Source organism: Papio anubis, chromosome 11, assembly GCF_008728515.1.
Source record: "Papio anubis isolate 15944 chromosome 11, Panubis1.0, whole genome shotgun sequence".
Lineage (NCBI taxonomy): Eukaryota > Metazoa > Chordata > Mammalia > Primates > Cercopithecidae > Papio > Papio anubis.
The window spans coordinates 70,411,563-70,422,743 of NC_044986.1; the positions used below are offsets into that span (position 1 = coordinate 70,411,563).

At 53.7% G+C, this 11,181-nt stretch overlaps 1 protein-coding gene across 16 annotated transcripts in view; it reads right to left on the reverse strand.

Annotated features, from left to right (window-relative positions):
- LOC116269450 (calcium/calmodulin-dependent protein kinase type II subunit gamma-like) overlaps nucleotides 1-5,382 on the reverse strand; it is a 53,284-nt gene extending 47,902 nt beyond the window's left edge. For 11 of the 16 annotated variants that reach the window (XM_031652297.1, XM_031652296.1, XM_031652292.1 and 8 more), the window contains exons 1-2: nucleotides 5,193-5,382; nucleotides 3,784-3,878 (exon numbers count right to left, since the gene is read on the reverse strand). In XM_031652297.1, coding sequence (XP_031508157.1) covers nucleotides 3,784-3,878; nucleotides 5,193-5,257 — 160 coding nt within the window. In that variant the 5' untranslated portion in view covers nucleotides 5,258-5,382. The remainder of the gene's footprint in view (nucleotides 1-3,783; nucleotides 3,879-5,192) is intronic. The other 5 variants (XM_031652284.1, XM_031652291.1, XM_031652294.1 and 2 more) reach the window with 5 other exon arrangements.
- Nucleotides 5,383-11,181: the final 5,799 nt, after the last annotated feature.

Consider the following 11,181-nt stretch of genomic DNA (forward strand, 5'->3'; position numbering starts at 1 on the left):
CTGTGGCTAAAGTTCGGAAATCTGCATTTTTAAAACCAGTACTCAGGGTGATCCTTATGCACAATAAATTCAAAATCACTACTTGGAAGAGATCTCAACAGTGGCCCTATAGTGCCATTAGTGACAAGGAAGGAGGAATCATCAGCTAAATGTCTGCCTACATCTCCCACTCTGCCTTATGCCCCAAGTACAGGTCTTTATCCTCATCTGTCCTCTCTTCCAGCAGCCGTATCAGGTCTGCAGCCTGGCTCCCTGCATCAGAAAGGGAGGACCCAAGCCTGTAGCAGGGTACAAGGACTCTGGCAACTTGACTCTGAGTTTCCTGGGAGCCAAAGCCAAAAGGCAACCACGATTGGTTACATAGTCCTCTTGACCCACTCATTTAATGCGTATGTGGCCGGCAAAAGTCAGGCACTTCGCTAGGGCCTGTCCATGAAGAAGTAAAGAAACACATAAGGACCCTTCCCTCACCTCCCAGGTCCTCACAAAGAGGAAAGCTTTTGCTTACATTTAGCTTCAAAAGAAATTTCTTCACATGGAATGTACAGATTAAATAAATATGTTAAAGTATTATAACAGATTTCATAACACCATTTCCAATAGCATCTCTTAGTAAGGCCAAGGGCATTACCCCAGTATCCATCTCAGTGAAAGCAACTGGAATCCAGATAAATGGTACATACACAGAAGTTTCTTCTGATGCTGATTGTTCTAGGGATAAATCCTAAACAACGTAGAAGAAAGGACCATTTGCCCTTCAACTGTAGCAATATGGGGGAAATACTTTGGATATAAGCAAAGAGAGCAGGATATAAAATGTTATGCTCCGCGAGGTGAAAATCTGTATGCATATGAATAAAGATAAGAAGGGAATATGAAGATTTAAAAATAAAAAAAGACATAAGGGCTCAGGCTCCTTGAGGGGGGTGCTCTTAAATCTTAAAATAACGACTTATCATTGCCATCACCTGGCCCACTAGCTCCTGCATCCAAGCCTATTTTAAATGCCTCCTTCGGCCTAGTGGAGCTAAGCTTGGAACCATGGGCTCCCTTAAGAACCCAGCTCCACTCCTATCACGGTTCTGAAGCAAACGGAGTGACGTTATGTGACTTTCAGTGACTTTATGTAGACAGGCCCGCAGACAAAGACAGTGCTCAATGCATATCCGCATGAACTCCCCACCCTACAACCTAGCCGCCAATGTGGGCCTCTGAGACCATAGAGACAAGACACAACAGCCCAAAAGAAGGCTTCCTGTCTCAACTGGACCCCCTAGAAGACCAGGTGATCCCTCTCCCTGCCTCCCAGCCACCTCACCGAGGATGCCAAAAAGAAACAGCTCTATACCCTCTATCTTTTCAGTTTGTAGCCCAGAGAATCACAAACAAGAAAGATAGCAGGCAGGAAGACCCAGTGAACACAGCAAGCCCCTTCAGACCTTCATAGATGACCCTGGTGGGCCCACGACATTCCCAGACACAGAAATCCAACACCTGCGGAGCCCTAAACAGACAGCGACGAGTGAAACCCAGCCCCAGTGCCTGCACCTTTATAAAATATACAGTGTAAACTGAGAGTCTGCAGGGAAGCCATGGCCCTCACTCCCTAACCCCATGGGCACCAGCCCATGGCTACCCCGGCCCAGTTCTCTCCAAGAGCTCACATCCCCCATGCCCACACCTATAGTCCAGCTCCACCTTGTTCCCTCCATCTCCAAGACAGCCCCTTTCCACTCTCCCACCTCCACACAGTACTGGCTGGCACTTACACATTCTGACCCCTCTGGCTGGCATCTGTGCCTATCATCTGTGCCTCTGTCCCAAAGTCAACCTGGCACACGAAGCCACACAACAGAGCCCAGTCTTGGCATATCCATTTTGGGAGAGGGGGAGTTTCTGTCTGAAGCATATACTTTTACACAAGAATCCTCTTCTTGAGGAGGGGGGGAAATCAAAGAGAAATCAAACCTCATCCAGTTTGGCCAGGGAAAGATATCCGTTGGGAAAGATGGGACAAGGTTGAAAGGAGGTGAGGAAGGGAAAGCGATGCTATCACACAGGTCATGGAAGTTCAGGCAGGTAGGGAAGGAGTAGGAAATGAAAGCCCCAGTCAGGCAGCTGCAGGAAGTCACCACATCACCTTTCCTCACATCCCAGAATTTGGCTTCCAGCCGTCTCTCCTTCCCTTACCCCTGGGTCAGAGGACACTGGTGAGATGAGGATAGCAAAGCATTGCGTCATCAACTGGAGACACCAGACACCAGCCCCGTTTCTGATGCACCAGGGTTCTGCTGTGTGGGTATGAGAGGTATCCAGCCTCAAGCCATCGTTCCTGCCTGCACCTTCCATCCTTGGCCAGAGGATGTCTGCCAGAGATCCCAGCCCCTGTTGTCCCCCCCCACCCCTACTCCAGGGAAGGAGGGCATCTGACTGCCCACATATCTCTATGGCAACCATCCTCAGACTCAAGGTACCCAGAGAAAAAGAAAACAAACAAGTCCAACTTTATAGGCAATACACACGAACAGCAAGAGGTGGAGCTGGATGGGAGTCAGAAATTAGTGCTCTACTAGGGGGATGGAGAGAGAGTCCCCAGCCAGGTGGTGGACAAGGCCCTGCTAAACAGGTCCCAGAACAACTGCCAACATGATAGAAGCCCAATGTCATCTCCGTGAAATTGTAGAGCTTCTCTGAGCATTTGGGACATCTATTACGTCTCTTATCCCAGAGAAACCCGGGTCATTATTGGCCAAGGCCCATGTCTTCCCCAGGGCATGTGTCCTGGCTCCTAATACATTTATGGCATCCTACTGCCCAGCCCTAATTCCATTCTCTGAGTCTCACAACCTTTGTTCCCCAACTGCACCCTGCAGCCCTCCAAGATCTGACCTCTGTACTCACCAGACCTGTTTACAGAGCACTTCACACAATGCTGGGTCTACACCTATCAGATGAGGTGAGTTTGGCAAGCACCCAATAGGAGGTTCAGAGAGTGTAGGTTCAAGGTGTGAAAGACAGGCCCTGACCCTCCTAGCCTCAGGTACTTGGGAGGATCTCGCAAGTGAGGCCCCATAAGCCTTGGCCTTTATGCTCCTCAGACTTGGAGGCAGTGCAGTTCCTGCCCAAACCAGGCCTTTGGGATTTCTAGACCATGAGGCATCACCCTCCACCCAGGACAGACTACATCTGCTGCTGCACCATCAACTTTGTAATTTGATCAAAAAAGCAATCAAGTTCATCTGGCAGAATTTGTTCCTAAGAAGCCCTCGCCAGTAGCAGCCTCCCCTGATGTTTACAGATTCCCTTCCCTTGGGAGTCTGTTCTGCCGCCTGGTGGGCAGGGGAGGCTGGCTTTGTCAGAGCTGCTCACTTACTGCATTTCCATCCTAAGTCACCACTGGGGCACAGGGACCAGGAAAGGCCTGCAGTAGCCACCACTGCCCCAAAGGGAGAGGGCTCCAAATGCCCCAAATTAAGAGCTCCCCATTCTGTACCACCCACTACCCCCATATCCTCCACCTCCCTGAAGACTGAACTCCCTCGAGCCTTTGGGGGCCACTGCAGCTACCTGCATCTCTTCCTTCATTCTTTTGTACCTGGGCACTTCCAGTCCCCCATGCAACTCCTTTTCTGGCTTCAGCCTGACACAAAGTCCAATCAGTCTGAAATTCCAACTCCTCTCCAAGTGCTAAAACGCACAACCCCCAATTTCTGGGGCTCCTTCAGAAGAAACCATAGCCCCTGGAGGCATCCTCAGGAAGAGGTCAAGACAGGGAACACTCACCCCGGGCAGACAACTTCTTGGTATTGATGATTTTTGCTGCATACTCCTGCGTGGAGGTTTTCTTCACACACCTGCGGACCACAGAGAAAGCACCCCTGGAGGGAGAAGGGGGAAAGAACTGGGACACGGAGCAGGGCAGAGTGACACAGACACACTTCAAGTCTGGGGACGATGATGCTCCCACCACCAGACCTCTAGTCACACGCACACACACCGGGGCTGCGACCACCACTATCCAACGTGAGGCAGAAGGACGCGGCCACCGCAGGTCACTGAACAGATGTGGGTGGTGTGCCGCGCTCCCACCCCCTCATCCAGTCCCTGGGCAAGGCAACAGCCTCCACCTCAGGCTGCACATCAGGAGCGGGTGGGCGACGCTGAAAACACACACCTGCTGCATCTCAGACAGCCCTGCGGTCCCGGCCAAGAGAACCAGGGCAGAAGGGAGCAGACAGACCCTGCCCTTCTCTCACCAGGAACAGTTGAGGGTTGGGGAAGGAGAGATTAAAAAGAGGGTATCATCCCCTGAAAGAGAAATCTCCCTCAACCATGGGGCAAAGTGAGGCTCAACCCCCCCCCCTCCTCTCCCACAGCCGGCTTCATCTCACTGCATCCCGGCTCAACTGACAGCAAGGGAAAAGAGGACACAGTCAGACATCAAGAACTCCCCTTCCCATGTTATTTTCCTTGACGTCCCCCCCCCAATGGGAGCTCGCACTCTCAGCTCTGGAAACGTCTAGGGGGGCGGGCGGGGCGGGGGCTGCAGTGGCCGGGCTCGATGCCGCGGGTGGGGGTGGGGGGCCGGGGCTGCTGCAGCGGCCAGCTCAGTGCGGAGGGGAGGGGGATGCTGCGGCTGCGGCGCGGCTCCCGGGACCACTGCAGGGATGGGGGGAGGGGACGGGGGTGCCGCAGCACTGCCCAGCCGAGGGGCTGGGAGCCTGGAGCGGCACTCGCGGGGGGCGGGGCCGGGCGCCAAACAGCCCCCCCACGCCCGGGCTCCGCAGCGGGGCTAGGGCTGCAGGGCCGGCGAGGGTCCTGAGTGCGAGGCGCGTGGGACCTGGGTTCAGGGTGCGGAGTGAGCAACCTGGCAGCGTTGGGAGGTGGTCGGGAGCGGGGCGCATGAAGGGTGCAGAGGGGCGGGGCTGGAGGGCACCCGGGAAAGGTCCGGGGGCTGCGGTGTCCGCGGCGGCGCGCGGGGAGCAGCGGCCCCGCCAGCTGCTGCAGGGCGCCAAGGGGGATGCAGGGCAGGGCGCGGGGGGCGCGGGGCCCAGAGGCAGCAGGCGGGAAAGGCGGGGGTGGGGCGGCCGAGGGGGCGCCGCAGCGGCCGGTGCAGGGCCGGGGGGCGGGGCGAGAAGCCGCATAGCGCCCGGGCGGCAGGGCAGGCGGGGACCGCGGCGGGCTGGCCGTACTTGCCAAGCTCCTCGAAGAGCTGGTAGTCGTCGGTGAAGCGGGTGCAGGTGGCGGTGGTGGCCATGCTGGCGGGCGGGCGGACGCGGCGGTGCAGCCCGCGCCGACGTCGGTGCACAGTCACCGCCGCCCGGCCGAGGGAGCAAGAGGAGGAGACGGGGCTGAGCCCGGCAGCACCGCGAGACTTTACCGGGGAGAGCGAGGGAGGGAGGGACACCCCCGCGCCGCCCGCCCGCCCCGCCCCGCCCCCAGCCCCGCCGGCCCCCGGCCCGCCCCCGGGGAGGGGCCTCCCGCCGCCGGCCCCGCCCCGCCCCGGAGCCGCCCGCGCTGGGCCAGGCGCGCTGGGTAGCCGAGGGGAGGGGGTGCCTGATCCGGTCCACCCGTCCGGGCAGACCGAGCTGGAAGGTTCGCGACTTATGGGCTTGTCCCGGGACGGACCCCGCGCAGGCTCGGGAATGTGCATGCGAGGGTGCGTGTGTTAGGAGTGTAGGGGTCTGGACCACTGAGCTCTCTGGACGGGACCCACACGCGGGTCCCGAGCCCCCAACCGGGCTCCTAGCATGTGGGGAGAGAGCCAAGGTCAAGGAGCCTGTGCCAGGTTGCATGCCCGGGAGGCGCCCCCAGTCTGCGCAGAGCCAGCTGCCAGCCGCCTTCCCTCCGGGAGCTGACAGTCTAGACTTGCGCAACCACCAGGACCATTATTAGAAAGAAACCCTTCAGGCGCGGGTTGATCAGGGAGACCAGGCCAGGTACAAGGATACAGGTAGGACTCTGCGTCCCTGCATCATAACTGCAGAGATGAAAGAGTATTCTCTATCCGGCCAGCAGTGAAAGGGGTGAAGTGGAAAGACTCAGAAAGTTTTGCTTTGTGCAGTGGGGGCTAGAAGAGAAAGTGGAAGAAAGGGGAAATCCCCATTTTCTTGCAAGGCACCCTCGTACTTTTATTTTCTGGCACCTACCACATTTTGTAATGAGGCATTGACTGGTATGAGGGGCAGTAGAGCTATCTCATAGCTGTGTAAGAGTGAACTTGCATCAAACTGCCTGGCTTGGATTTCTGGGCAACTCACTGATGAGCTCCGTGACCTTGGGTAAGTCACTTAATCTTTTTTTTTTTTTTTTTTAGACGGAGTCTTGCACTGTGGCCCGGGCTGGAGTGCAGTGGCGCAATCTTGGCTCACTGCAGCCTCCACCTCCTGGGTTCAAGTGATTCTCCTGCCTCAGCCTCCCGAGTAGCTGGGATTACGGGCACCCGCCACCACGTATTTTTAGTAGAGATGGGGCTTCACTATGTTGACCAGGCTGGTCTTGAACGCCTGACCTCGTGATCCACCCGCCTCAGCCTCCCAAAGTGCTGGGATTACAGGCGTGAGCCACTTCGCCCGGCTGGGAATAATAATATTACCTACCTCACAGGCCTGTGAGCACTAAATGGGCTAAGGCACTTAGAATAGTACTTGGTACCTAATTAGAACTATGTTTGCTGGGCCGGGTGCGGTGGCTCATGCCTGTAATCCCAGCACTTTGGGAGGCTGAGGCGGGTGGATCACGAGGTCAGGAGTTTGAGACCAGCCTGGTTAACATAGTGAAGCCCCGTCTCTACTGAAAATATGAAAATTAGCTGGGCGTGGAGGCGCGCGCCCATAATCCCAACTACTCGGGAGGCTGAGGCAGGAGAATCACTTGAACCCAGGAGGCGGAGGTTGCAGTGAGCCGAGATTGCACCATTGCACTCTAGCCTACACTCCATAGGATGAGACTTCATCTCAAAAAAAGAAAAGAAAAGAAAGAACTATGTTTACTGTTATTATTTCTTTAATATTTGCCTTCCCACTGAATTGTAGGCTCCAATAAGGTGGGGCCTCTGCACCTTTTGTTCACCATTGTACTCTCAGCCCCAGACCCTCAGTAAATATTTGTGGGATGACAGAGGGAGATACCACCCCTTCTCCTGTCCCCACTATCACAAGTTGGTGGGACAGAGGCACATAACCGTCTCGATGGGGGACAAACTGGCTGGGCAGGTTCCTGACCTGCCTGGGCAGCTGTCCCCTGAGGCTGAGGCCAGCCCTAACTGGGCAGGGTGGAGCTCAGCCAGAGGCTGCCGCACAGTCTTGATTACAGCAGGATGCCCACTGGGAGTTGGGCCTCCGTCTCGAGCAGGCTCGCTCTGCCAGAGTAGGGGGCTGAGAGGTGTCCCAGCCTCCCAAGCTGCCTCCCTGAGGGGTGAGTGGGGCAGAGCTCTCCAGGAGTGCTCCCCTCCTGTCCTGACCCAACAGCCCTGACAGCTGCTTTGGGAACCAGACTACCCAGTAGGGGTGATTAGGGAATGGGAGGGCGTGAAGCCCTAAAGCAAAAGCATTAGCAGTTCTCTAGGGAGAAGGGTAGAGAGGGCCAAGGGAAAGGGTAGCAGTGCCAGAACACCATGCCCCACCCCTCCCCAGGGCAACAGGAAGTAAAGTGGAGAGTTAGGCCACTTCCTATCTCAAAGCACCTGGGTGAGAGCCAGGTCCCAAGTCTCAGTGTGGGGTAGGGCAATGAGATTGCGTACATGGAGATGCCAGTAAGTGTTGAGTTTCTGTCATCCATCTTCAAAGCAGAAGCAACCACGAATATCAGTTGATCATCAATGTGCCCTTCCCAAGTGCTCAAGGCAACTTGCTTCCTGACCTCCAGGCTGATACTTGAAACTTTCTATTCATGAATGGAAGGTGGAATGAGGAGAGGAAGAGAGGTCAGAACAAGCACAGAAGAGGGCTGCCATGGGGTCCCCTAGGAGTATCCCTGGGCAAATGTAAAACAGGACTACAACCCTGACCAGTCTCACATGCCTGCTGGGAGAGGAACATCATCCCGACTAAGGGGAGGGTTCAACACTAGGTGTTTCGGGGTAACCATATAAAGCATTTTGCACTGTATCTCTAAAAGGTAAAGTGATGAGAAAAATATTGGGGTGAAGCCTCAGGGGTGACTCACAGTACTACATAAGTGGAGCTAGCTGCTTTTCAACAAATATCACTCCCTACCACAGGTTTGCCACTGCCTTTTACTTTTTGAAACATCCAAATAAAGTAGAAAATTAGAATTCACACAATTAGAAGAAAACTTAATCCATTGTCTTTTTTTTAAATTTTCCCCCTGAGACAGGGTCTCGCTCTGTCGCCCAGGCTGGAGTACAGTGGTGCCGTCACGGCTCACTGCAGCTTCAGCCTCCCAAGTAGTTAGGACTACAGGCATGTGCCACCACACTCAGCTAGTTTTAAATTTTTTTGTGGAGATGAGGTCTCACAATTTTGACCAGGCTGGTCTCAAACTCCTAGACTCAAGCAATCATCCTGTCTTGGCCTCCCAAAGTGCTGGGATTACAGGCATGAGCCACCTTGTCCAGCCTCCTTTTTCCTTTGTATCTCTACCTCACTTCTCCCTTCCTCCCTCACTACTTCTCTCAACAGCGCAGCCTCTGACACATCCATAGTGGTGGTTTGGAGCCTATAGATACTTCTGTGTGCACACACAAACACACACCCTCGCACATACACCCTCCTCTATCCCCACTGATGTAGCGCCCACACAGCATCCAGCTACCCCACAGCAATTAGAGGGAAGATGCACACAAATAATAACAAGCTCACCAGCTCCCTTCACCTCAGTATCTATGGCAACCTCCTGGGGTCTTGGGGCTGGGTTGCTCCGGTTGCAGTCAGTCCCCTGGGCAGCACCAGCACTCAGGCTGTGCTCAGAGCTCGGAGAACAGGGAATGACAAAGTTGTCAATACCCTGATAATCACCAGAGGCACCCACTGGGTGGGACCCTCCATCATTCAGATCTTTCTCTTTGAAGCCTGCAAAGTCTCATGTCCATGAGGGGTTTTTAATCCATATTCTAAGCAGAATCCATTGGGTTACATGGCCAGGCTCCAACAGCTAGTCAACATATATATTGATGTTCCACATAAGATTTGGTTGCAGTTAAGACTCCCTAACTAAAAAGAAGTTTGGAACCCATTGGACTTCTGGGTCCTTTCCAACTCTGAGATTCTATGATTAGTTTTGGAGAATTAGGAGTGATGAGATCATGACCTCTCTCCAAGGAACTCTGAGAGAATTATTAATGGTGAGGCATTTAAAACTGGAGAGAAGATGTGATCATGGAGATAGGAAAGAGTGAGAAAGCAAATACATTTGTTCTGAGACAGTGTCTCACTCTGTCACCCAGGCTGGGGTGCAGTGGTGCGATCCTAATTCACTGCAGCCTTGAACTCCTGCGCTCAAGCCGCTCTCCTGCCTCAGCCTCCGGAATGGCTGGGACTACAGGTCCGTGCCACTATACCCAGCTTAATTTTTTTTTGGTAGAAATGAGGGTCTTGCTATGTTACCCAGGCTGGTCTTGAACTCCTGATTTCAGGCTGTCCTCCTGCTTTGGCCTCTCAAAGTGCTGTGATTACAGGCATGAGTCACTGCAAACACAATATTTAAATAAGCAATCCTCACACTGGGAGGGAGTGAAGGATGCCCCCCTCTGCCCTGGAAGACACATCAGAAAAAGCCTACCAGTGGGCTTCTCCAAATCACTACTTTTTCCCATCCCTCCTGAATCTAAAAGCTGAAAAAAAAAAAAAAAGGGACTGAGAACCACAGATTATGTCAATGACTACAGCATTTTGTTTTTCTTCTTCTCCTTCTTTTTTTTTTTTTTTTTTTTTTTAAGATAGCGTCTCACCATGTCGCCTAGACTGAAGTGCAGTGAAGTGATCCCAGCTCACTGCAGCTTCTATCTCCTGGGCTCAGGCCATCCTCCCACTTCAGTCTCCTGAGTAGCTGGGACTACAAGCACGAGCCACCATGTCCAGCTAATTTTTTTAATTTTTAGTAGAGACAAGGTCTTGCTATGTTGCCTGAGCTGGTCTTGAACTCCTGAACCCAAGCAGCCCTCCTGCCTCAGCCTCCCTAAGTGCTGGGGTTACAGGCATGAGCCACCACACCTGGCCTGACTGCAGTATTTCTTAGAGGAGGGGCTGAGATATTTGAGGTGAATGGCTGAGCTCCTGAAGTTTGGGACATAGGAGATTTTGGAATGAGAGGCTGAGGTGTTTGAGGCAAGGGCTGCAGCATCTGGTGTAAGGAACTGAGGTGTCTGGAATAGGGTTTGAGGCACTAGGGATGAAGAGCTGAGCTGAGAAATTCAGGTAAGTGTAGAAATATGTAACGTGAGGAGCTGAGGGCCTGATGGCAGGGAGCTTCCGCACGTTTTCCAGCCAGCGGGTTAGTTCCAAAGAGCAATGTGATCCTGGCCTTCTCATCCATCCAGTCCAGGGCGTGGCCCCCTCTGCCTCTTGACCCCTCTGCCATCCTCCTATAGACTGTGAGCTTCTTGAAGGGAGGGCATGGCTGATCTTTCTCCTTGTATCCCCAACACCTACCATTGAAGCCTGGCACATAGTAGGTGCTCAGTCATTTGGAATGAATGAAGTATTGGGTGCAAGGGACTGAGATACTTGGAATGAAGAGGCAGAACCAGCAGACAAATCTGTCATCAGAGACAGTGACAGAGCTGTCATCAGAGGCACAAGCAAGGTACTGATGCCATGACAGGCGGGCGGCATGCATCAGTGTGGACGACCTGAGCAGGAAGAGCGGCATGTGGGGCCCCCTGGTGGGCAAACGTGAGGCGCACAGGGAGGGATGGGAAGGGGAGCGTCAAAAAAAAAAAAAAAAAAATGACAAAGCGAGGTGTGGTGAGGATGATAAAACTCACCAGGGAAGCTAACGTCTAGAGAAGGCTTGCTACTTGCAAGGCTCATGCACTAAGCACTCTAAATAATCTACTCCATTTAACTCTCACCATCACCCTGCAAGTATGAAAGTTTAGAGGAGGAAACTGAAGTTTAGAAAGGTAAAGTAGCATGCCCCAGGGCAAATAGCTAACACAGTTTATGGTGGAGCTGGGAGAATATGATTGAAGGGCAGTGAATAGAAAGAGATGGGGGGGCC